This window comes from Nyctereutes procyonoides, unplaced genomic scaffold, assembly GCF_905146905.1.
Source record: "Nyctereutes procyonoides isolate TBG_1078 unplaced genomic scaffold, NYPRO_anot_genome, whole genome shotgun sequence".
Classification (NCBI taxonomy): domain Eukaryota; kingdom Metazoa; phylum Chordata; class Mammalia; order Carnivora; family Canidae; genus Nyctereutes; species Nyctereutes procyonoides.
Window position 1 is genome coordinate 7,803,344 of NW_026575047.1, and position 27,057 is coordinate 7,830,400.

The 27,057-nt window shown below is 38.0% G+C and overlaps 1 protein-coding gene across 7 annotated transcripts in view; it reads left to right on the forward strand.

Annotated features, from left to right (window-relative positions):
* Positions 1–23,606, forward strand: part of RBPJ (recombination signal binding protein for immunoglobulin kappa J region) — a 222,708-nt gene extending 199,102 nt beyond the window's left edge. For all 7 annotated transcript variants that reach the window (XM_055326384.1, XM_055326380.1, XM_055326383.1 and 4 more), the window contains 8 exons: positions 6,081–6,246; positions 9,062–9,236; positions 12,973–13,110; positions 13,271–13,383; positions 17,100–17,240; positions 18,273–18,428; positions 19,046–19,149; positions 19,298–23,606. In XM_055326384.1, coding sequence (XP_055182359.1) covers positions 6,081–6,246; positions 9,062–9,236; positions 12,973–13,110; positions 13,271–13,383; positions 17,100–17,240; positions 18,273–18,428; positions 19,046–19,149; positions 19,298–19,613 — 1,309 coding nt within the window. In that variant the 3' untranslated portion in view covers positions 19,614–23,606. The remainder of the gene's footprint in view (positions 1–6,080; positions 6,247–9,061; positions 9,237–12,972; positions 13,111–13,270; positions 13,384–17,099; positions 17,241–18,272; positions 18,429–19,045; positions 19,150–19,297) is intronic.
* The last annotated feature ends 3,451 nt before the right edge of the window (positions 23,607–27,057 follow it).

Sequence of the window (27,057 nt, forward strand, 5' to 3'; positions counted from 1 at the left end):
GAATTTTGAAAGTCACTGTGTCATTTAATACTGGATAACTGAGGCCCCAAGGGGAAAGTAGAAAGGAACAGCTACTTAAGAAGTTATGCCTAAGTCCAAATGAGGTTCCTTCCTGTTAGTCACTATCAAAAATAAATGAGGACAAAGAGATAGTGCCTTCTCAAGTAGGTGATTTAAAGGTTATCCTTTGTTGTGATTGCCTTTGTTTTCACTTCCTCTCTATTTGGGTATGTCCTGGCTTGTCTAAGACACCAGGTAAAGCAGAGCTTGAAGAATCTAAGCTTCTGGCCTCCGAAGAATGAAGAAATAAAAAGGCCAAAGGAACTATTTTCCTGTGTTTTTACATATTTGTGTTATTAAAATTTCAGAGTAGATATGTATTCATTTTACAACAAAGGGTGAAAACCTATTAAAATTACTTGATTTTAAAAAAGGATTAGTGGTAAGGAACTGCTCATGTGGTCCAGCCTCCAGGACGAAGTCTGGCCCCTTACTGGTGGCAAACACAGTGGAAAGAGTAAGATGTGCCTTCTTTCTTGTTAATCCAAATTCAGGCCTTTCTGAAAAGCTGCTAAGGCATAAGGCACAAGGTAACTTGGGGACATGACCACAGTCGTCTTGGCTTATAAAATAACTCCAGTGAATGATGCTAGAAATACTAGGTCAGGAAAATTTATCCTTAAATTTTAAATTGTCCTTGGTATTAACTTTGTGCCTAATAACAAATATTTATTTTTTTGGACATCTGGACACTGATGTTAATGATTAGTTTTACTTTTTCATTAAAGAAGATTATTCCAGGTTAAAGATTATTTTGTCTGGAGGAAAATTTTCATTAATCACAAGGAAACTACATTTGACATATTAGTATTCCTTCAACTTTGTATCAACGGAAGTCATTAAGCAGTAGTGAAGGTGATAGAGATGCTGTTGAGGCGACAATAAAGCCACGTAGACAATGAGGTGATGCTCCTGAAGTCATACTGAGAATGTGTTTTAAATGAGGTAACTGTGGTGTGTAAAAACATTTCTATTTTGGTACTTTTGGATTGAATAATCATCAAAGGATAATGATTCTGCAAAGGTCAGATAACATAAATGATGTTTGGATTTTGTCTAACCTAACCTATTTTATGTGTTGGGCTGAATGAAAAGGCTTCTTTGAATCTGTAAGGTATTTTCCAGACCCCATCTCCTGGTTTGAGGAAAAAGTTGTTGAATCATTCTCTGAAAATAAAGACTGATTGTTTAAACTAGGAAATGAGCAACATTGTAAATGTGTGCATATTGCCACCAAGTGGCAGGAAAAAAGCATTGTTTGTCACAGTTGCTAGATAGAGCTATGTAGGGGACATGAAGAAAATTAAGGCACATTGTTTTGTAGCATATTCTTTTTTTTTTTTTTTAATTTTTTTTTAATTTTTATTTATTTATGATAGTCACACACAGAGAGAGGCAGAGACACAGGTAGAGGGAGAAGCAGGCTCCATGCACCGGAAGCCCGACGTGGGATTCGATCCCGAATCTCCAGGATCGCGCCCCGGGCCAAAGGCAGGCGCCAAACCACTGCGCCACCCAGGGATCCCTGTAGCATATTCTTTTATAGTGGCTCTTAAACTCTGGGAGCTGGCCACTTGTTGGTCAGACTTTTCACTGAGTATTTGGTACATACTGACCAACTGCCCAAATTTAAAAACTCAGTGATTCCATATGGCAGTATCAGGTGTATTTTAATTTTTCTTCTGTCAATTAGGTGACTTTTTTTTAATCCTCACTCCCTTTAATTTCCTTTTTCTTATTTGTATAGTTTTTTATTGGAGTTCAGTTTGCCAACATAGAGTGTAACACCCAGTGCTAATCTCATCTAGTGCCCCCCTCAGTGCCCATCACCCAGTCACCCCAACCCCCCCCCCCCGCCCACCTCCCCTTCCACTACCCCTTGTTTGTTTCTCAGAGTTAGGAGTCTCTTATGGTCTGTCACCCTCTCTGATTTTTCCCACTCATTTTCTCTCCTTTCCCCTATAATCCCTTTTACTATTCTTTTATATTCCCCACATGAGTGAAACCATGTAATGTTTGTCCTTCTCCAATTGACTTACTTCACTCAGCATAATACCTTCCAGTTCCATCCATGTTGAAACAAATGGTGGATATTCGTCATTTCTAGAGAGTCTTTCCTCTGATATCAGGAACACAACAGGGATGTCTACTCTCACCACTGCTTATTCAACATAGTACTAGAAGTCCTAGCCTCAGCAATCAGACAACAGAAAAAATAAAAGGCACTCAAATTGGCAAAGAAGTCAAACTCTCCCTCTTCACAGATGATATGATACTGTACTTAGAAAACCCAAAAGAAAAAAGAAAAGAAAAGAAAAAAGAAAACCCAAAAGAGGGCAGCCCTGGTGGCCCAGCGGCTTAGCACCACCTTCAGCCCAGGGCGTGATCCTGAAGACCCAGGATCGAGTCCCGCGCATCAGGCTCCCTGCATGGAGTCTGCTTCTGCCTCTCTCTCTCTCTCTCTCTCTCTCTCTCTCTCTCTCTCTGTCTCTCATGAATAAATAAATAAAAATTTTTAAAAACAAAAAAAAGAAAACCCGGAAGACTCCACCCCAAGATCGCTAGAACTCATACAGCAATTCGGCAGTGTGGGAGGATACAAAATCAATGCCCAGAAATCAGTGACATTTCTATACACTAACAATGGGACTGAAGAAAGAGAAATTAAGGAGTCAATCCCATTTACAGTTGCACCCAAAAGCATAAAGTACCTAGGAATAAACCTAACCAAAGAGGTAAAGGATCTCTACCCTAAAAACTACAGAACACTTCTGAAAGAAATTGAGGAAGACCCAAAGAGATGGAAAATTTTCCTTTCTTTTGTCTGTGTTCTTTTGCTGTGTGTATGCTTATCTTCTATTTAATGATGTTACTACTGAAGTCTTTGGAAATGCAAACCTGACTCATTAGCTGTTTCCTAGGGGGTGACAATATTGGGGTGTTTAAAATATGGTTTTCTTCAACGCATTATATAGAAATAGTCTCGACATTTAGATTGTACTGGATTTGCTGTTTTCTTACATTGCGACTTTTTTGAATTGTTGTAGAGTTGACAAAAAACACAAGGCATTTGTGAAGTCTTTATTTTTCTTATTGGAAGGCACTTTCAATATAGAATCTTGTCTGAGTTTTAAGTGATAAAGAATTGATTGGCAACCTAATTTTATACCTTGTTTATGCCATTTTATCACAATACTCTTGAGAAAGCCAGTACTACTCAATCTTCTACAGTTTTAACCCTCTTTATATTATTTTAGGTGTGAGATAAAAATATCTTTTATGATAACTTGTTGAGATTTGACTCCCATGTCTGGTACACTCTACTGAAGCACCACTCTGAATTTTATAGCTGGTATACCAGTTTACTAAGGAATTTTAATATCAGCGTTCAATAAAAAAAAAAAAACACTAATAGGAGGCAAGTTTCCTAAATTGATGCCTTCTCAACCTCCCAATAGTGTGCCAGCTAGGTATTTGAGTCTGTGCCATGGTAAGCATTGGGAGGCTCCCAGTGTGAGAGGCCAGAAAGATCCCTGCCGTAGACTTGAATTGAGCCAACTCCAGTACTAGCCCGGCTACTCCAGGCATCCCTCCAAACTTGGAGTGACCTGGAGCCGAGCCCACTACCTCGGCTGTGACCTCTGTATCCACAGCCACAGTGAGAGTATGTAGGCATGAAAGCTGCTCTGCTGCCTTTTTATTGCTTTAGATAAATAGGAAAAGACTTCAGTGGCTTCCCTCCTCACTCAGCTTGACCCCCAGGGCCTACTTCATCTTCTTCTCCATTATCTAGGCTTCATCTTGTATTCTCAACTCCAGCCACACTGGTCTGTGTTTGTTTAGACACAGTCCGTTTTAGTCCTTCCTACTGTAGAGCCTTTACACTTGATTTTCCCTCAACTGAAACACTCCTACCCCAGCTACCCATTGCTTTAGGATGTAACTCGGGCTTACCTTTTAAGGAAGCTTTCCCTGGCTACGTAGGTATTCTACATTTTAAGTACTCCTTATCTGCTTAATTTTTTCCCTCAGTACTTCTCACCAGCTAACAGAATATATAAGCTACCTTACTCATTTATGTTTTTTTTTTTTTAATTGTGTGTCACTTCTATTAGAGTGTGAATTCCATCAGGACAGAAATTTTTGTCTTTTTTTTTTTTTTTTTTGACTCCTATATTCCCAGTGCCTCATACACTAGGGGTACAGACTAGGGGTGTAATAATTTGGTAAATTAATGAATATTACATAAACCTAGCTCACTTAATATAAATTGCTCCTAAAGTAGTCTTTAGAGTTGAGTGAAAAGTAGTTGTTACATAGTTTTGATTCAGTTCAGTCAATATTGTAGTAGGTGCTAAGGGGGGAAACAAACAAAAAGTAGATACTAACTACCTTTAGGAAGGGCTGAGGCCAAATCCACCCTGGTGTTGTCAGTGTGTTACATACATACACACAAATAGGCACATGTACACATTTTGTCACTTAAGCCTGCATGCTCTTGGCCTACAAAGTGTTAAAAAAACATAAATTAGTGGCTAAATTTTATAAGGAACTTCAGATAAAATTTAATTTCAAGCATCTGTTGAACAATTGGAGGATGTGACCAACACTAGGTCCACATGCCAGTAGTTGAACAAAGTGTGCGTTCACAGGCTTGCTATTCTGTATTGTGCCTCGTTATCATCAGAATCACACACCAATAGCTGCTTATCATTGCATTTAAGTTCTTCTTTTTCTTCTAGTAGGCTTAAAAGAAATAAGAAAAATTTTCCTTTACTCATAACTATACAGAAAGTGGGAATTACCATCAGGACTGTGTGTTTTCAAGAAAGAAAGGAGGGAACCTACTTCTTCGTGTAATTAAAGGATATTCCTACTTATTTATTGTAGCCTGGTTCACCCACTAAATTACTTACCTGGCTACTATTTGAGTTTACTTAGCTCCTATTTGAGTAGGTATTTGGTTTTCAGACCCCTTGATGAGACATGGTGTAAACGTTTTAAAGTATGCACAAGCCAATATGTATAATTGAGCAAAAGCAAATTATACCCTGTGTAAGGACCGGATTGATGATCTGAGCTATAAGATAGGGACTTGAGCTAGGCTTTGAAATAGATATTTTTTAATTGCTAGAGAGAAAATAGCAGTTGACTCTTAGACTACATGGGTTCAATCTGCAGGGTCTACTTACGTGCATATTTTTTTCAATTAATACTATATATTACAAATGTATTTTTCTTAAAATTTTCTTAGTAATATTTTCTTTTGTCTAGCTTTGTTGTGAGAATACAGCATATAATACATATAAGATACAAAGTATGTGTTGACTGTTTATGTTAATGGTAAGGCTTCCTGGTCAACAGTAGGCTATTTGTAGTTACGTTTTGGGGGAGTCAGAAGTTAGACATGGATTTATTTATTTTTTTTTTTTTTTTGCTGCATAGAAAGCTGGAACCCCTAACCCCCACAGTGTTCAAGGGTCAACGATATAAGGAAGTTATTCTAGGTGGGAAGAATTTTTGAAGGCAGGTTTTTTGGCAGCTAGCAAACCAAATCCGTTGGTAATCTGTGAGTTGAAAGGGTACAATGTCATTGTTCTTTCAGTCATCCACTTACACCAGGTGTTCAGGGTGGAACATACAGAAAACATAGTAATCCAGTCATTCACTTTGCTTTTAATTTTTCTACTTTTATTAATATTTTGAAAACTTCTACTTTGGATGCTGCTCTTATTCTGTTTTCCAGGTTAATTACCAAAGTAATTGATTGCATAATTCCAGTATAGATGAACCTGCTCTGAACAAATGTAGTTTTTGTGGAAGCCTTGATTTCTGTGCTCTGGACATGACTATTTGCATTTCAAAAGACTTCACCAAAATGTTTCGTTAGGAGGTTACTTATGCAGTTCAATATAATTTTGTATTCATATGTTCAAGGAAAGGAAATATTTTTCTTGAATCTAATTGCATTTTTTTGTGTGTGGTGTGTGTGCGTGTGTGTGTTTCCCCCACTGTTTCAGGTTTTTTTGCCCTCCTCCTTGTGTGTATCTTATGGGCAGTGGATGGAAGAAAAAAAAAGAACAAATGGAACGGGATGGTTGTTCTGAACAAGAGTCTCAACCATGTGCATTTATTGGAATAGGAAATAGTGACCAAGAAATGCAGCAGCTGAACTTGGAAGGAAAGGTAAATTAAAACTGTTGGTTCTCCTAAAAGGCAACATGGCAGCATGTGGTTTTCTTATTTATTTTTGTGGTGGTGATTTTTTTTTCTTTTTATGGCTTTTGGTAGCAATATTCTGAACACCTTCCCACAGATACACACAGCCTCACCCATCAGAGATAAAGTTCTCAAATAGCTATGGTCTAGTAATGAGCTTGTGGACATCTAAAAGTGACACGCAGCAAGCTTCCTCAGCTTGGAGGCAGTTTTAGCAGGCTGTGAAAAAAGTTCCATTGGAAGCCAATAATAATTTAAAAGCCTAATCTCTCATGTGTCTGACGGGTATATGAGACTCAATAAACAGTGAAAATACACAGTTCAATAATATTTTACTCTCAGTCTTATATGGAAGCAAAGAGAGAGAAATTCTTAGAAGTATTTACCTGGGTTGTAAAGATTGTAAATGTCTAGCTTCTCTGTGGAACAAAACTACGCTATTGACAAAAATAGCCACAATTAGCTTTACTCAGACTTTTAGGGGTTTTCTTTAATTTGTTAGGAAATGGAATTTATTTATTAGTTTTATTAATTGTATTTTATTAGAAACTAATCATTTCAGTCTATACCTTTAGTATTCAAAAATAGTTCTTACTGAGTTAGCATTTAACTATTACTTTTTTTCCCTTGATATTAAAATTCAAAAAATGGTTTGTTCTCAACTATCATATGAATCTCTTTTAAAATAATACAAAAGAAGCTATTTCCTCATTTCCAAAGGGATATACATGCATTTGCTTTTTCCAAATAAAACCCTTTGGGTGAAAGTCTTTTTCCCTTGAGAATTTTTCTTCATTTATTTTTTGTTAAGGTTTTATTTATTCATGAGAGACACACAGAGAGGGGCGGGGGGCAGAGGCAGAGGCAGAGGGAGAAGCAGGCTCCATGCAGGGAGCCCAATGTGTCCAGGATCACGCCCTAGGCTGAAGGCAGGCGCCAAACCGCTGAGCCACCCAGGCATCCTGAATTTGTCTTCATTTAGACATGCATTTTATTTTTGTTTCCTGTAACTCTCTGCTTTAGTACGTTGATACTTATTTTCCTAGTGTCTTTTATGGTGCAGAACAATTCCATAGTTTAGGCTTAATCTGACCTTCAGTGCTTTTTATTGTATGCGCAGCATCTCTTAGCACTTGGAGATCCTGAATAAAAGAAGCTGCATGAGTGTCAAGTACTGTTGTTTTCAGTTTTCTTATTACTATTATTAACTTTATCTTCATTTTGTCTTCTACAGTACAAAGCTTCTCAAAGCTTTTACCATGCTTCTGAATTTTTGCAAACTTAATTGAGTGTAAAATAGTCACATGGCACCTACATTTTCTTACATGATTTTGTTATTGAGAAGTGAAATAAACTGCGGCATTGTTTTCGTTTTGCTACTAAAATTGCTTGTGATTACAATTTAAAAAATCAAGAACCTAGGGTACATTAGCTATTTCCTAAATGAGTTGCATTTTTCCTAATTTTTAAAAGAAACAACAGAGGTAGTCAAAGAAACTTGTTTAACCTAATTTTAAGGTAGAACATTGATCTTTTAAAAAATATAATTCAAATATTTTAAATATCTAAGCTGTGTTTGAGCATCATTTATCCAATGTGGAAAAAGAGATCAAGAATTCCTTTCTTTGCCTAATTCACTGTGATCAGGGGAGTAGGAAAGATTTTAGAATTTGTCATATATATTTAAACAATAGCATTGAGAGTGTTGCTGCTGTTTTGCTAGTGCAATATCTCCTTAATTCTATCTTGTCAGTTACCAGAATTTTCTGGTAAACTGCCATCTTCATGTGCTTATTTTCTCTGTTACCTTTCAATCTAGTTGTTGTTGTTCTTCTTCTTTTTCTTTTTTCTTTCTTTCTTCTTCTTCCTTTTTTTTTTTTTTTAATTTTTATTTATTTATGATAGTCACAGAGAGAGAGAGAGGCAGAGACACAGGCAGAGGGAGAAGCAGGCTCCATGCACCGGAAGCCCGATGTGGGACTCGATCCCGGGCCTCCAGGATCGCGCCCTGGGCCAAAGGCAGGCGCCAAACCACTGCGCCACCCAGGGATCCCCCCCCTTTTTTTTTTTTTGTTAAACACTGTCCCCAAAGTGGGGCTTGAACTCAACCGGGAGATCAAAAGTCTCATGCTCTACTGACTGAGTCAGCCAGGTACCCCTCAGTCCAGTCTTTGGATGATATAATAATATGAATTACCCATTGGGCAGAGTCACCCCCTTTTTTATAAAGAGTTCTTTAATCTATGTTCATATCACTTTCTGGCATTAAAATATTTTATAACTATCCGATTAGTCTAATGCTGTTTTCATCAGATTTACAGGTGGTTCTCTAAAGTCTAACTAAGAGAAACACTGCACTATTTTCAAAAGGACCACTGCTAAAAACTCTTAACATAATTCTGTTGAATTCAGATAGCCTTATGTATATGTGTTCTTTGCAGAAATACAGTCATGGGCTTTTTTTTTTTTTTAACTGTAAAATTCTATTTTAAAAAAGACTGCTGTAGCATTGATAATTCTGTGATATAGGTATAGAGCTATATAAAACAGAAAACTTTTAACACCGTCTTAGGGTAAAATGGATCACAACGTTAGTATTTTACAGACTTGATAAAGATGACTGATAGTACTTTGTCTTCAGAGATGAATTTCAGTAATTCTTGCAGTTTTATCAGTTATTCATCAAATTCATTCATTGAAAACCTAGCTACGGCCATGCTGAGCTGTAAGTACATAACCAACAAGGTTTTGGTGCTATTGAAATTCTCCTTTTCTTTCACAGAACTATTGCACAGCCAAAACATTGTACATATCTGATTCAGACAAAAGAAAGCACTTCATGTTGTCTGTAAAGATGTTCTACGGCAACAGCGATGACATTGGTGTGTTCCTCAGCAAGCGGATAAAAGTCATTTCCAAACCTTCCAAAAAGAAGCAGTCATTGAAAAATGCTGACTGTATGTATGCTTGAATTTTCTTTTTTGCCACCAATTCCCACCATAAATAGATAAGATAGATTCAACTATATTTTTAATTAAAAATTAAAAATTGTGCTTTTTGATAGCAAATTTATTTACTAATATTTTTGTGGCCCTCACTTTATCTGAAACTGTCATATTAATTTATTATTGCCACTTTATGGGTTTCTTTCTTTTTTTTTTTTTTTTTTTTTTAATTGAAATGGACAGTACCTGGTCTAGGGAAATGGTTCCCAACCAGACTGGGTTCTTCACTGCTCCCCAGAGGCATATGGAAAAGTGGAGGTTTTTTTTCCCTTTTGCCATGAGTGACTAGGGAGTGATGATGGCATTGGGTGTGTTGGGCCAGTGATGCTAAATGTTCTCATTCTCATTCCATGGAGAATTGATCCACCAAGAATGTCAAAAGCTCCTCTTTGAGAGACACTATTCTTAAGCAGGCTTTGGAAGGCCATTCTGAATACCTAAACAAAAATTTTAATATGGTTACTCTGGCAAAGATTGCTGTCTCATGAGCAAATTTTTGGACTACCAAAGATAAATGCTGTCTGATTTAAATGATAGATTTCAACTCCTACATCTCCTTTGCTTTTCTTTATTTTAACTCTCTGTGATGAAAAACTTTCAGACTTAGTAAAAGGGAGAAAGGAGTGTAAGGTGACCAATACCTGGCCTCAACAGGTTTTGCCAGTGCTGTTTTATTATTTCCATGGCCTCTTCCTTCTCTGACAGGTGGAATATTTTAATGGAAATCTCAGCTATCCTGTTCTTTCAGCCACCATTTCTGCAGGAGTGACTCTAATAGATAACTTTCTTTTTAAGCAACAGTATGCCTAAAAAAGTTGACAGTAGTCCTCTAATGCCATCTAAAAAGCCAGTCCCTCTGCAGACTTTTTGCAGTTATGTTTCCATGGTGTTTTTTTTTTTTTTTTTTTTTTAGCAGTTGGCCTGTTCAAACTTGGATCCAAAGAAGGTCCATACGTTTTAATCTGTAATAGGGTATTCTCTCCCCCTCCAACCTTTTCTTCCATGTTGTTGGTTGAAGAAACTGGGCATTTTTCTTTTGGAATTTCCATATTCTGAATCTGGCTGATTACATGTGCTTCTGTCTCATATTTTCCATAAACTGCTGGTTAGACTTAAAGACTTAGTTTAGAATTAGGTGGTCCTCTATATGTTTGTTTCCTTCAAATCAGAAGCCATATGATATCTGATCACCCCACTTCTTGATCCTTAAAATTGTTTAGAGTAAGTTGAGCTGTTGTTAGCCTAATCCATCCGTTACAGAGTTCCTCAGCAACCGTAACTATTGATGATTGCTGCTAAATCCAGCTAAAGGGCTTTTTCTAATTCTTTTACTTATAACTTAATTTGTTAGCAGTTTGTTTCAAGTATAGTCTACAGAGGAAAGGCAGGATGAATGCTTATTTACTAATTTGTAGAATAACAATAATAGTATTCTTTTTTAAAGTGCCCAGTGAGTGAGGTTTTAGGAGTTTTGTGTAGTTTAATTGCTTTTGTTTTGTTTCATTTTGTTTTATTATGAACTTACTGAGTTTTTATGTATTGGTTGGTTTTAGTTCTCTCAGTCATTATTACTGTAATCATTTACTTTATATTATGGAAGTTTTCAAATAGAATACAGTAGAAAGTTACATAATTACATGAAACCTCTTGTGTTCATCATCTAACTTTGGCAGTGATCTTAACTGTAGGCCAGTCTTACTTCATCTATACTCCTCTCCCACCCTGCTTTCCTCTGCCTCATTTTAGTTTGTTGTAAATCCAAGACAAATCATCTATAAATATGTATCTCTGAAAGATAGGGGCTCTTGGATTTTTTTTAATATAATTAGAAAACTATGATCACATAAAAACAAATATGTCGTAAAACAACTATAAAAAATAATTTCTTCATCTCATCAAATACCTAGTCGATCAAATATAAAATTGTCTAAAATGTTATTTTTTAAGTTTTTTGTTTGAATCACAATTCACATTTTGAATCTCCACCAGAAATAATGTGTAGACACGTCCTTGAGTATTTATCATCTATGGATTCCATTTTCATTTCCTTCCCTCCCTCTCTCTCTCTCTCTCTCTGTCTCTTTCCCCCCTTGTAATGTGTTTATTCAGGAGACCAAGACATTTAGCTCTGAGAGATTTCCACATATTGGATTTTGTTAATTTCATTTCCTAGATGTAGTTTAATGTATTTTTGTAAATTTGTAGTATCAAAGAGAAACACACTAGAGCCAGGCACTAGTTAAAGGTGGTAAAGGTGAATTTTGTTCAGTACTATGACAGTAGGGAGAAGAAACTTCAATGTAGAACTGAGCTCAGTTCTCTATACATCCAGGACAAGTAAAGATTTATATAGTCAAGGAGCAGCATGGCGGGAGCCAGGGGACAGAGGGGTCGGTGGGTAGAAAATGACTAAGAGGAAACACTAAGGGTAAGGGTGTTCTAGAGGAGCCTGCTCAGCAGGCTTTTTGCTAAAAGCTGGCCTGATAGGCAGAGTGGGAGATGAGAAACTTGATCAGATACCGAGGGTGGGAAGATGACTTAGCAGGTTCTTGGAGTAACTGGGCTGGGCAGGCCAATCCCTGGGCCCGAGGTAGGGGCCTACTTGAAAACAGGGCTCAGAGGAACCTGTCTGTTAAGTTTGGTTTTATAGAAGTTTGGTCAGATTTAAATTTGTTTTTCTTTGTGGTTTTTTGTTGCTGCTGAAGGACAAGGCTTATTTATAGTGATAGTAGAGGGTTCTTGCTAATGTCATGTATTTGGACTTTTTAAGATTTTATTTATTTATTAGAGCACAAGTGGGATGAGGGAGACCCAGAGGGAGGGGCTGACTCCCCACTGTGCAGGGAGCCTGACCTGGGGCTCCATCCCAGGACTCCAGGATCATGACCTGAGCCAAAGGCAGACGCTTAACTGACTGAGCCAACCAGGCACCCCCAGACTATTTCTAATTCAAATTAGAGGATTTTATTTAACCTCTAACTTTGTTTTTCTATTGATCATAAGTGTCTTCTTGGCAAAGAACATATTTCACTTTCAGAATATTTTCCTGCTTACATAGATGTGGTTGGTTTGTTGTTGTGTGTGTGTGTGTTTTCTCCATGAAATTTCATGCACCACTATACTTCAAGGTATTTAGAAAAAAATCAAAATCTCTAAAATTACAGAGGCAGTTGGCATCAACTTTGGTAAATATTCTCCTAGACCTCTCTCTACGAATACATTCCATAGAATTGGATTTGAGTACATGGAGAACGTGCAATCACATAAATGTGTGTGTGTGTGTGTGTGTATTTACCTAATGAAACCACAGTATACAGAGGGTTTTAGAGTCTGCTTTTCCACTCCAGGATCTTCTAGGGACATATTATCAATGCATTTTAGATGCACATTATTTAAATAGGTGAATGATATTATAATATATTTAATCAATTTTCTATTTGATATTTATTATTTAAAAAATAATTTCCCTTTACTGTATAGCACTGCATGAAACATACTGTGTAGTCCTCATTTTAAAATTTTTAAAATTATTCTTATGGTCATAGTTTATCTTTTTAGCATAACATTATCAATGAGTTACTTTGACTTTTTTTGGGGGGAGTAATCAATTTGTAAAGAATAATCACAATTTGCCAAGTACAGCTCCCTTCTCCCAATCACATAAATAGAAGCTGTTTTTTCTTTGCAGTATGCATTGCCTCAGGAACAAAGGTGGCTCTGTTTAATCGACTTCGATCCCAGACAGTTAGTACCAGATACTTACATGTAGAAGGAGGTAATTTCCATGCCAGTTCTCAGCAATGGGGAGCATTTTACATTCATCTCTGTGAGTATGAGAATGCGTATTTGATGTTTTTAGTGTGAAATTGTTAAATTCTTTGATAATAAGACATATAAGTATATATTAAGTTTTATTGTTTTCCTGAGTAAGTTAATGAATCCTACAAGATAATAATTTGATCTTTTTTTTTTTCACTCTACTGTAGTGGATGATGATGAATCAGAAGGAGAAGAGTTCACAGTTCGCGATGGCTACATCCACTACGGACAAACAGTCAAACTTGTGTGTTCTGTTACTGGCATGGCACTCCCAAGATTGGTATGGCTCTACTTTAGCTTTAGTCATATGTGTAGTAAAATAGGCACAGCATTCAAATGTATAAATACACTTCAATTTCATGCTTTTTAATTTAAGAACATGCATCTATAATCACTGCTATTCATTATTCACAATTATATTCCACTTTATTTTAAAAACGATTTTTAAGTCAGCCAGTTTTTATGGATTTCATTCATAATGACTTTCTGTTACACTACTCTAATAAATTTTGATGGAATTTTCCTTTTTGGTTGTATATCTGTACATGTTCAATAGAGGGCACTAAGTAATTATGTTATGATTTCTTTCCTTAACTAATACAGATACTCTGTATTCATTTTTTGTGGTACCTGTTATATACCATCATGGGACCAGGTTTTCAGAAGCATAGGAATTCTTATTTCTTTAAAAATATAAGTATAGTTTTTATTAGTTTACTCTCCCACAAGAAGATAGATTTATTGAAAATTAAATTGTTATTTCATATTCTGAGAGAGAAGTGTGGTGTTTAAGGCTTTTTGTTCCCTAGGATGATTTTGAAACTGTAAAAACTGCATTTCTTAGCAAAATGAAAGCAAAAGCCCCTACACTCCTTCCTTTGTGTTCCCCCTTCTTTTCTGAAACAGTACAGTTAGGATGGAGGGGATTTATGAGTAGCTCTGATTCAAGGTCAGGCTGAGGGACAGTGTTATATCCAGTTTATCTCAGAAATATGTTAAATATTGTACCAACAAAGCTACAGAGCCAGCATAGAGGAGAGAACACCAGCTGGAATAATTCCTGATGTTTTATGAATGTAGAATTCACCAAACACATAGCTTAAGTTAGAATATTTGCAATACCCGATATCAGATTTCTCTACTTTTCTCAATAATCAGAAATGGCCAAAGCAAGTTTTTGATGCCAAACACTAGTGAATATCTTTGGTTTCTTTATTGGTGAGAGGTCATTCAGCAGTGTCTATGTCCAAAGAACTCTTGTGGGGAATAAAATTGAGCCAAACATGGTTCATGGTCTCAATGTGCTTATTCTTAGCTAGTGGAGAAACAGTGGAGCACTCAAGTAACAGTACTCTATACAAATCATGACTCTTACGTGATGGGAGAAGCATGAGTGAGTGCTATAGACTTAGAGGACGCTTTAGACTTAACATTATTCAGAAATCAGTTGTTTCTCTAAAATTCAAACCTCATCAAATTTAAATATAACTCAAAGACTTTGGCACTGAATTGAAACATTTTGCTTTAGTTTAGTCAGTCTCCCAGACTTAGAAGTTATAATTGCTAAAGTGTACTGTCTGCCCTTAAACTCAGAAACTGGCATGGTTTTAATAGAATGGCCAGTATTCTAATAACCTGCAGAACTAAAAAATGTAAATGCGAAGAATGTTAACTTAAAAGATTGGGACTTTTTTTTTTTTTTTTACAATTGTGGCTTAAAGAAGAATCTTTGAATATTAAGATTTAAAGTAATAAAAGCCAACAATTTCACATGATATTGATAGTACTATTCTAAGTACTTATACATATGTTGATTTAATTCTTATAAAACTGAGTAGTTACTATTAAGGATGTTCATTGTGGAGCAAAGTATTACAGTCCTGCATTCATACGTGCATCCTGCAAATAGTCCTGACAGTGCCAGACACCAGAAATATATTGGTGAGCAAGACAGGCTCTCTGTCTTCATGGAGCTTACATTTTGTTAGAGAGATGGACAAAAATCAGCTAAAGAAACACCCATATTAAAATATTAAAGGTTAATACAAGTGATAAGAAAATAAAGCTAAAACAGGATAAAGAGAATACAGACTGAGGGGAGTCCTTCGAGTGGTCAGAGAAATCTTTGGAGTGGGGATATTTACACAGAGACCAGGATGAAGTTGGGAACCACAAACTGTGAAGAGCATTTCAAACAGCACAAGTGCAAAAAGAACTTGAGATGGGAATGTGAGAGAACTAGTAATGAAGCCATGGTAGCCCGAGCTGGGGAGAGGGAACGAGTGGCAGGAATTGGGATATTATCTACATATACTAGGAGGCCACTGGAGGGTTTTAAACAGGGCCTGGTGGCTGGTTTATGTTTAGAAGGGTAATCTCAGCTGCTCTGTGAAAGGAGGAGAACATGGGGTATAGCAGTGGGAGCAGAGAGACAGTGGTTGGGCTTCTGTCATAATTCAGGCAGGAGCTGGTGGTGGCATCTTAAACCAGTATTGTAGTAGTAAGGTGATAAGAGGTGACAGATTTATTTGAAAGGAGACTTAACAGAATTTGTTGATAGATTGGATGGTTCGGTGTAAGAGAAAACAAGGAGTCGAGGGTGATTCGAAGTTTTTGGCTTGAGTGAATGGTGGTGCTGCTTATCGACCTGTGAGTTGGAAGAGGATCATGCAAAGGAGAAATTTAAAATTTGGGGTTTTGATTAAGACTGAGGTAGCCTATTCAGTATCTTAAGTGGAACTGTTGAGTCAGTAGCTAAATATATGAGTGCCAGAGAAGAGAGGCCAGGGCTGGAGATAAAACTTCAGGAATTGCCAACCTCCAAGTAGTGCAGAAAGGAAAGAGGATGGAAGAAGGAGAAGGGATCTGAGGACTTGGCCCTGGGGTACTCTGAAGGCCAGTTAGAGCAGGGCTGTCCCCAAAAGGAGGACAGTTGTGTCAGTGCTTCTGAGAAAGCTAGCAAGCTAAGGACAGATGTCTCATGATACCTACGGATTCATCTCTCCCAAAGTCCTGGGTGGCTCTTGACAAGGGCAATTGTAGTGGAGACTTTGAGACAAAAGGCTGAAGTTAATAACTTCAGGAGATTGGACAGTGAGGATGAATGTTTGCCATAAGCAAAGAAATGGAGTAGAAAGGGAGGGAGAAGGATGTGTAGTCAAGGAAGGATTTTCTTTACTTTTGATTTTAGATGAGAAATAGTTCTGTAACATGTTTGTGTGCTCTTGAGAGTGATCTTCTTCATAATCATCAAACACTCAGTGATTACCTTCTATGGGTTAAGTGACATATCAGACTTGATAGGATTCTCTTTCATCTATGCTTTTTGTGAAATATTTGAATTATAAAATATAATAGAGCTCAGGCTGGGCAGGTAGCCAGCCAGCCCTGGAATCGCACTCTGGTCCTTCAGCTTCCAAGCAGGTGATTTTGAGCCCGCTTCCTAAGCCGCAAAATGATACTTAATTTAGATTTTTTAAAACAGATCTATAGATAATGGACTGCACTGACTAGCATACGCACAGTATTCTTTTAGAGTTAGGTTTTCCTTTGATGTCATTGTATATTATTGGAAGAGTCTCCTGAACTTGCTACACAGAATATGGTCTATTGGCCAGCAGGATTAACATCAGCTGTCAATTTGTTAGAGATACAGACTGTTAGGCCCCCATGAGATCTGTGGGATTAGAACAGATGTGTTCTTAACAAGGACCCCAGATGATTTGTATGCACATCAGAGTTTGAAAAGCAATGATCCGGAAAACAAGTAGCTGCCTGCCCTGTTTTTCAGGTGTTTACAAAAGAAGGTAACCGCTTCCACATTCTACTGTTTATGATCTGAAAGTGTTTTTTACACTTCACCTCATTGTTTGTGAATGTCTTTGTCTGTGAACTGCTATATATTATTATAGCATATTCTTTCTCTGTACTCCTGGCAGTGTACATAATGAAAGCTCTCCATATATGATGACTTTTTCTTTTATAATTGAAATATAGATAATTAGGAAGGTTGATAAGCAGACCGCATTACTGGATGCAGATGATCCTGTGTCACAACTCCATAAATGTGCATTTTACCTTAAGGATACAGAAAGAATGTACTTGTGCCTTTCTCAAGAAAGAATAATCCAGTTTCAGGTATGTTTTTAAATTATTGGTAAAAATGTGCCATCTCTTTGCTTAACAGCATACAGAAACAGGAAACTCTCGTTTAATGTTATTTGTACCCAAATACACAAAGCTGTTCTCCCATATTTATCTCGAGTCCAGTGGTTCTTAACCTACGTGATCCTAAGACATGGCAGTCACCCTACCTTAACGAAGAACTCAAAACTATAAAAATGTTTTTGTAGAAATAATTGCATCTAGTTCTGGGAACCGAAAAGTTTTCCTCAGATCATCCAAAAGTAGATTTTGGTTGTTCAATGAATCTCCTGAAACTGTCTGAAGACATCATATATAGATACACGTGTACTTTGGGGGAGGGTTCATAATTACTAGATTTACATTGGGGTCTTCCAAGATCGTAATGATGAGATGTTTCAAAAGCTCATTTTTGACTGTGTTCACTCAGAAGTCTTTCGTGTATGACACGGGTATCCCATTGCATAGGGTAATTATACTTTGATGTGAAACTCATTTGTAAACATCTAAAGACCTGTTTCAGAGAGATGTCCACATGCAGCCATTCTCCTCAGCCAGAGCTGATGGGCTGGTCTGGGTGTTTTAAAGTAGGGATAGGCGAGTGCCAGTTCACATCTTGGTTCCCTCCTGCTGAAATTGCACGAGTTTCTAACTGCCTCTAAGCATGAGGGGCGCCTGGTTTCTTTCCTAGGGCCCCGTAAAGACTTCTAAATAGCTACTTAAACCACAAATACTGATGTTTTCAGGTGCCGGCGTACTCTCAAATGGTCACTGTGAAAGGTGTCATTTTTAATATGTCACCAAAATATTTCTTATTATAATAAAAACTGCTGAATGTGAGGTTGCTGTATTAAATATTCTGTTTGTGTTTATTTAAGGACTGGCAAAGCACCGTGTTTGGGACGTTCATGAATTTTTACCAAACTCTTCCCCTGTTAAGTCCAGTGTTTGAGTGCTACCTTGTTGGAATTGTCTTACCCTGCAGTGTATGTAATACTGCCTTTCTGAACATTTTTTCTTCGTAAGGCCACTCCATGCCCAAAAGAACCAAATAAAGAGATGATAAATGATGGAGCTTCCTGGACAATCATTAGTACGGATAAGGCGGAGTATACGTTTTATGAGGGGATGGGCCCTGTCCTTGCCCCCGTCACCCCTGTGCCTGTCGTAGAAAGTCTTCAGGTAAGACCACCTCCTCACATGTTGACTCTTAGCTCCTTGCGACTGCTTTCGGCTCTGACTTGGATGATTTTATTTCACAATAAATTTGATTTTTCTTCAGATCTTATGATTTGAGGATTTTGTTAATACATCACCTGTTGGTTTAAAAAAGGAAAAAAAATAAAAAAATTAAAAAAAAATAAGAGCATACTTTTATACAAGAAAATAGAAGTTTAAATTCACTCGTATGTTATCTTGAGATGTATTATTAGCTCACTTTGTCTTTATACTCATTTATTTTTTTCCTAAAGATTTTATTTATTTATTTGAGAGTGAGACTATGGCGGGGGTGGGGTGTGGGGAGGAGGAGGACACAGAAGGAGAGGGAGAAGCAGGTTCCCTTATGTCTTGTGTCTCATGTCTCAGGCTCTGTCCCAGGACCCTGGGATCACTTACCTGAGCCAAAGGCGGTTGCTTAACTAAGCCACCCAGGTGCCCCCATAATCGTGTAATTTAAAAGAAGAGTTTTAGTCATCCATTTTTTTCCATAGATCATAGTCAAATGAAAAACTAATCTGTGCACTTTAATGAAAAATGAAAAGTTTTCTCAACAATGTCTAATTTTCTGTGAATTTCAGTTGAATGGCGGTGGGGACGTAGCAATGCTTGAACTTACAGGACAAAATTTCACTCCAAATTTACGGGTGTGGTTTGGAGATGTAGAAGCTGAAACTATGTACAGGTAATTAATGAAGCTTTTTCCATCATCTAGAGTTTTTGACTGGGGGGGGTGTACATGAGATCCTTTCCTAATACTGATTGTAGTGTGTCAGAAGTCCCAGTTCTAAAACAGACGTGGCTATTTTAAGTGATTTCTGTTGCCCCCTCAGATGTGGCGAGAGCATGCTCTGTGTTGTCCCAGACATTTCTGCATTCCGAGAAGGTTGGAGATGGGTCCGGCAGCCAGTCCAGGTTCCAGTAACTTTGGTCCGTAACGATGGGATCATTTATTCTACCAGCCTTACCTTTACCTACACGCCAGAACCGGGGCCTCGGCCACACTGCAGCGCAGCAGGAGCAATCCTCCGAGCCAATTCCAGCCAAGTGCCCCCTAATGAATCAAACACAAACAGCGAGGGAAGTTACACAAACGTCAGCACAAATTCAACCAGTGTCACATCCTCTGCAGCAACAGTGGTGTCCTAACTACCGTCTTTTTGCTAGGACTTAAACTGACTCAAGTGCGGCAAAATGTTGACAAAAGAGAGAGAGAGAGAGAGAGAAAGAAAAAGGAAAAAGATGAACAATCTTTTGTGGTTTCTTGGGAAAACTTTTCATACCAGGTGATAACTGTTCCAAAACCCCATTACCTGCAAGTGCTGATTGGAAGTGCAGAAGCCACAGTAAAACAGACAAGCAAAACGTCAAAATGTACAAACTATTGGAAATCGATTTTTTTTTCAGCTGTTCTTTTTGTTTGTTTGTTTGATTGGTTGGTTTTTGTTTGGTTTTGTTTAAATGGGCAAGAAATAGAGATGTGGCTGGAATAAAAGTTAATCAAACTAGAAGACACAAACCTAACATAGTTTTTACGGACCAAGGAACTTGTTATAAGCTTTAGCAAAAGGTACATTTTCACCATACCTTTTTTTATATCACAGTATATAGTCCACCTTTGTTACCAAATAGGTTGTTCTCCTCCCTCTCCGCCCCTTGGAGCTTCTGCTCTTCAGTACATTCAAGTTCCAAGCCCGACCACGCTTGTTTAATCTGATTACCATACTCTTCCAGGTTTTTGGTTTTTTTTGTTTGTTTGGTTGGTTTTTTTTTTTTTTTTTTTTTTTTTTTTTTGGTTTAAGGCTGGAACTTTTTTTTAGGCTGATGTCTTATGACTTTTTATGAGTCGAAATTGTTTTGATTTCAGCAAGTCAAATCTTGTAAAGGCCCGCATATTTTTTTTTAAGATTATATGAAGTCTGTGCAAAAGCTTTAAAAAGAAATGCCTCTGCCTTGCCTGCAATACATGCAATGTACGTTAACTTCGTCTCTGTTCTCCGACACTGTCCGTATTTACTTCCTTGTTTTCCTTTTTCTTAAAAAAAAAAAAAGGTATTTATAGTGGTATTCCAAGAGGTTCTAACATTTACATGGAATTAAACATGGCCATTTCGTCATTAATGAATTAATGGCACAGAACATGTTGGTATTTGAAGCGTCCTCTCCCCTTCGCTCATGCGTAAATGTATCTCCATGTTCCAGGGTTTGTTCAGCGCCCCCAGCCCCTAACCCCCTGATCTTGTACATACCTTGTATTATGTGTAAGTTAAACATTTTATTTTGAACTTGGAATGTTCCCAGTGATTTCATTCAGCAGGGTGTTTTCTGCCTTTGTCAACATATGACAAAAAATATATATATATCATGAGAAGTATTTGCTACCAGTTGGTAGATGGTGCCCTTATTGGATAAATGAGGAAAATCTCAGCAAAAGCATGTGTTTGTTTACTTTTTTTTTTTTTTTTTTGGTAGCCTAGGTCAAAACATCATTGTAACCTTAAAACAAGATCCTTTTATTAGATGACCAACTAAAATAGCTTGAAAGACAGTACTTTCGCACAGATAGTTGTGAGATTATAAAATTGCAAATGTAATTTATCTTTCCACATCTCTCCTGCCTTTCTTCGTCTTCTCTTCCCCAGCACTGAGCATCTCCACAAATGTCTCCTGCTCAGAAAACATTTCTTTTCCATTCAGTTAAGATTTAGTTGCATTCAGGGTTGTGTTGGCCTCATATGCCAGGCTCGCCGGTTTTACATTGCTTCCATCCCTGCACTTGGGTTATGCCTTTGTTCGGTTTCTTAGAAATCGCGGCAGACTCATTGGGCTACATTTAGTACAGGAACCATGTGTGTAATGTTATAGGACACAGTCTAGTAATACAATCATCCTTCTTAGAGTTAAAAACTACCTCTAGATTGTGGTAAGCTTTTACTGTCCCATAAAACAGGAGCCACAAGTACCTTATGAATGCAGAACTAACTTCCTGCAGTGTTTCCTTACAGAACATTGTCTTTCTGGTGTCCTGGGCGATTTTGAAAACATTTTCATTGGAAGACTTTTTTAAAAACCCTATTAGTAGCTTTTTTGGTCACCCGCAGCTTTGCTGTGTTCATCACTCATTCTTTTGCTCAGACTATGCCATTGTAAATACAATTCCTAACCTCTCTAAATCACCTTTTCCTCAGTTTTCAAGGGGGAAGTCATTTGTAAAACACATTAGTGGTTAAATCAAAGTTGTTGTGGTTTTATCTTACTGCAAGCCTTTTTAATTACTCACAGGCTGCATTACTCTCTCTATATAGCCTTCTCTTCAGATCTGCTCCAGTCACTAGCTTCTCTCATAAGCTAACCCTGCCTCACACTTTTTAAATCTGTTTCAGTGATCGAGGGCAGAATTGTGGCCTTATCTGTCTTTGTTTTAACTGTTTACTAGCGTCTTGCAAACTTGCTTATTTCTGAGTAGTATTTATTCTCTGTTGAGTCACGGAAGTAGTCTTTACACAGTGCTTTTTGTTCAGAGCGTGGAAACATTTTCAGTACTGCTTTACTTTGAATGGGCCACACATTTCCTCCACTTCCCAGGTTTGGTATTTAGTTATGAAACTGTATTAAATTAACTGATAACAGATGAGATACTTTTGAAGAACAATTATTCCTTACCTACCTTTGCAGCTCAAATTAATTTTTCAAGTTCTATGACTTTATTAAAATGAACTTTGCTTTTTTTTTTTTTTTACTATTTATACCTTATTTTGGCTTTGTTTCTTTTAATAAGATAATTTTGAAATATTAAACTGTAAAGCCTTTTCCTGTTTGTTTGAAAAGTCCAAGAATGTACTTAATACAGGCATTTCCCTTGCTATTTTATGCCATTCTGCATACCACAAACTAGACTGAAATGGTTTGTCTGTTGTAGCTTCATTTTTTATCAGTAATTCTTTTGTCAGCTGCTTAAAAAAAAAAAAAAACTTTGTGGATTTACGAATCATTTTCAATGTATAATTTATAGGAGCTTTGACCTCTGGTTATAGTAGAACCTAATAACCCCTCCTCCAATGGCATTACTAGAGATGCTGGTCCTTTTTCCTCATAAAGACTCTCTTAGAATGCTGACCGCTTCAGGTAAAGTAGAGAGCATTCGAGTTTGGGGTTGTTTCTTGTTTTTTTGTTTTTTAATTCTATTTTAGAAGTGTGTCTTCTGCTCTCATGAGCTATGCAATTTCTAAAAATATGCTAGAAGCTGAGTCTGTGATCCAGTGTGTTTTTATTAGTTCCATTGAATTGATCATACAAATTGGGAAGGCAAGTTAAGGGCTTTGAATGTAGAATGCCCTTTTGATTTTGAATGATTTCAGAATTGAACACTAGGATAATAATTAACCTGCTGCTGACTTCTCTTCAACTGTGGCAACTAAAGGCATCCTCATTTGTGTATTAGATAATTTATCGCTCTTCTGCACAGACTTATTTGCGGTCATAACTGGTTAGTTGTGTGTCTCTTTTTAACGAAACTGGTACCATCTGTGCCCTCACAGAATATTCCCAATGCAGTTTTGAGAACTTATAAACTCGTCCTGTTTAACCAGATAATCCACAGGGGGGAGGGGTTCCTTTTTTAAACAAAATGCTATTCAATTATTAACCAAGTTACTTACTTTGATTTCAAAAGCAGCTGTGTTTTCTGATGAGTACTGAACAAATGTGTGTAATTTTCTGTGCCAGACTTTTGACTTTGTTTTCAAGCACTGTAATGTGGGATGGATGATTAGAAACAATAATATATTAGGGTTTCTATTTAACCCTTTCAGGACTGAACTGTATCTCCTTTTATTAATTTTTCCCTGTGTCGTGATAAATGTTTGCCAGCATTCAGTACTGTGTTGGTCCAGATGTAGGTTTATATGCTCATTTTTAGCTTATTTCTTGTACCTTGCAGCATGCTCTATGCATTCAGTCCTTAAGGGGTTTATTTTACAAACTGTGCGCCTGTAAGGTTTATTAGCAATAAGATAGAAAATTGAGCAAGTTTATACCATAATTTTGTAGAAAAAAAAGAATCTGCTCAGTTCCATATTTCATCCATGAGAATCCTGCAATACGGGCAGTTTCAAGGAATAAATAAAAAGGAAATGTAAACCATTGTAAAAGTCTTCTGTTGGATGTGCCTGATGCATGTATGATCTTTTTTTGATTTCAGAATACTTCATAAAGATACAATTAAATTACATACCACATTTTGTGTATGACAAAATCTTACCTTGCTATCGCATCACATCGAAGTGATAGCTATGTGAATTTCCTTTTCGGTGTTTTTAACTATGTCGTGCTTCCAAGAGAGTTCTGGGGTTTCCCCCTGTAAATAAGGAGAGGGGCTTTGTCACCCAACGGGCGTATCTCCCAGTTCAGGAGCACTTCAAGCTACTCTCAACAAGATTAAAGAGTATTATTTAGCAATAGCTTGCTTTCCAATATAAAGTTGCCATTTGGTTTGCTATACAGAAGAGCATATAATGATGATTTATGCTTTTAGCGGGGGCTCCTAATCAGAGAGAGCATTCTTTGTGTAATAGAGAAACTAAGTAAAAGGGGGTATGTTACATATTCTTTAAATCATCGCAAGTTTATTTTTTATCTGACTTCTCCCAAAAGAAAAAAATAGATTACCAGAATTTTGCCAAAGATCTCTTGCTTCTAAAAATAATGATCGTTAAATAAGAGACAATTTAGTTGTAAGCTTTTAAAGGTGGAGATTGAGAGTGATTACTTGATGTAGAATTTAGAAGAGAGTAATAAGCATATATTCCTTCCTATAAATAGTGCATGAGCCCTTTCTGAGCAATCTTACCAAAGATCCATTAAGTATGTTTTCTTCTTGTCACTGAACCTCTAGATGATTGCCATTTACAGAGACGCAGAGGGCAAAGCTACATCAGATTCTAGTGGTAAGCTATCACTGAAGGGAGTCTTCTTTAAAAATTAAAAAAAAAAAAAGTCTAGGAAGATAGACTAAAAAGAGACCCTAAAAAAAGGTTAGTGCTAGGAAATCATGAGGGAGATGGGTCCTGGATCCATCCAGGATGGATGGATGGATGGATGCTGATGCATCCAAAGAGGGTGATCCATGTTGACGTAAGGGTTAGAGACTAAACCATATGGCCAAGCTATAGCACCTGTAAGACTGAACAGCCGTACACATCATTCTTTGGGTTCGGGATAAAGTCGCCTGTGTGCCTGGCACATAGTCAATAAATAGTTAAAGGTGTTATGCTCACATAAGTGGAAATCACGACTCCTTGGTTCATTGAAAAGGCGGATGAATATTCTCTAATACGGAGAAGGGAGAAGGTTTTGACCACAAGAACCCGTTTATACCACACAGAGAGAAAACTAGGAATTTATAGAATGTTTTGCTTTTCGAGAGCTGGCACTTTAAACTGTGGTATTCTGTGGAAAAAAGTATTTAAAGGTAAGTATGAAGTTTAGGTGTGTATCGAGTTCTTTCTGGCATAATGGTTGTAGTCCTTGCTCTTCCATCTCTTACGTCCCATCACCTTACTCTTAGGAGCATGTAGGTCAGTCATTTCTGGCACCTTTATCTGGTTGATCATCTCTACGGGTGCTGGACAGAGTAAGGTCACTAGTATTTATTTAAATCCCAAACTTCTGATCTAGTAGCACCCCTTGCCTTCATAAAAAGGAGTAAAGAGTGTAAGTGGGTGGTTTCCACGGTGGCCTCCTGGGTGGTCCCTGACCGCTGTTCCATTTACCTAGAACTAACTTTTCTCCTTGCAAGCCTCCTCTCTCCTCTGTTCTTCCTCACCACACAACACTAATGGTAACTAAGTTCTTTATGGCCTGCACATATTTAGATGATATAATGAAAAGTTTTGGGGGAAAATAATTGTGACTTCAAGGATGATTGTTATTTTAACAATCGCCAAATGTCCTGGAGGTTTCATGAGCTTGAGATTCCAAAAGTGCAAATGATGTGGTTTGGGGGAAAGAACTTTAGCTGAAGGATAATGGAATAGACAGCTGTTGGCTTAGAAGCAGGAATGTCCATCCCTATTTCTGGACGGTGCCAGAAGCTAGACCTCGTTGTTAAGACACAAATGGGAATTTTTAAAGCCAGTAATCTAGGCTCTGAGCTCAATCAGGGTGTGGCCAGTTGGGAAAATTTCCACTAAGGACTGTCTTAGTCTGTCCAGGCTGCCGTAAGAAAATACCATGGCCTGGGTAGTTTAAACAACAAAAATTGATTTTTTTTCCTCCCAGTTTTGGAGGCTGGAAGTCAGATCAGGGTGCCAGCATGGTCAGGTTCAGGTGAGAACTTTCTTACTGGCTTGCAGACAGCCACCGTCACTGTGGCCTCACATGGCACACAAGACATCTGTGTCTTTGCGGCAGGCCACAGTCCTATCTGACTAGGGCCCCACCTTAGGACCTCATTTAACTTTAATTACCTCCCGAGGGCCCTATCTCCAGAGGGAGTCCCTGGGAGTTAGGGCTTCAACATGAAAGGATGGCATGGAGGCACAATTCCGTCCATAGCCGGGCTTGTTCCTGGGCTGCAGTTTAAATAAATGACCTACTGGGTGTCCGTCCCGATGATGGTATTCGGGTTTACAGCATTGTCGGTCCTGGCTGGGGTTTCTCCATAGTTAGCTAAGATGATGAATGGACTGGGCTGAGAGACCAGAGGTGAGGCAAGACTGGGAGAAGTCACTTTGGCCACTTGTAAACTGAAGGCCACTATGTCATCCTCACCACAACCCTGTGAGCTCATGCCTGAGCCATGAAGAGACTGGCCCAGTGGTCTGAGTGCCACACTGGACTTCCCGAGTCCCAGTTACCCAAGGATCAAGGGACTCGGGTTACTCGGGAGTGGTTCTGTGACAAGTTCGGTCTTAAGCATCTTTATAGGGAACAGCTGTTCTATTTCTATCCTCAGATTTTACAGTTGAGAAAAACAGCCCTAGAGAAGTTGAAAAATCCACACATAGTTCCAGGTTGAAAATGCTTTATGGAAACTTGAAAGTGCTATTCAGTTGCCAGGTGTTTTACTGTTCCTGTTATTATTACTATGTTGATATCCGCCGGCTGACTGCTTGGCTGGTCCTCCTAGCCCAGCCTTCCATGTACATGTGCAAACTGTCATAACCCTAGAATGATCCCGTAGACTTCAAAACATTTTCCATCTTCCCAGTGAAGATAATAATGGGTCTTCATCTCTAGCAGGTTTAGTAGCCAATGCTAATAACTTCAGGTGTTTCTGGACCTCCTCCGTCGGCTTTAGGAAGACCAGAGCTCAGAGACCAGGGTCTGGACAATGCCGTTGAGTGGTTGGCGCTCAAATCATAAACCCCCTTCCGCCAGTGGTTTATCTGGGTGGTTGTGCGCTCTCCACTCTTCCTTTGCCCCATTTCTAAGTGGGGCGGGATGACCCCTAGCTCCTAGGAGGGGCACAAATGAGAAGCCCTCCGCTGTGGTCCTGCCTCTGGGTAGCCTCCAAGCCCAGATACGCCTGCTTCGACTGCCCTCAAGTCGGGTTCAGGAGTCCATTTGCCTTGCGTCTTTGAGGATCAGTGGG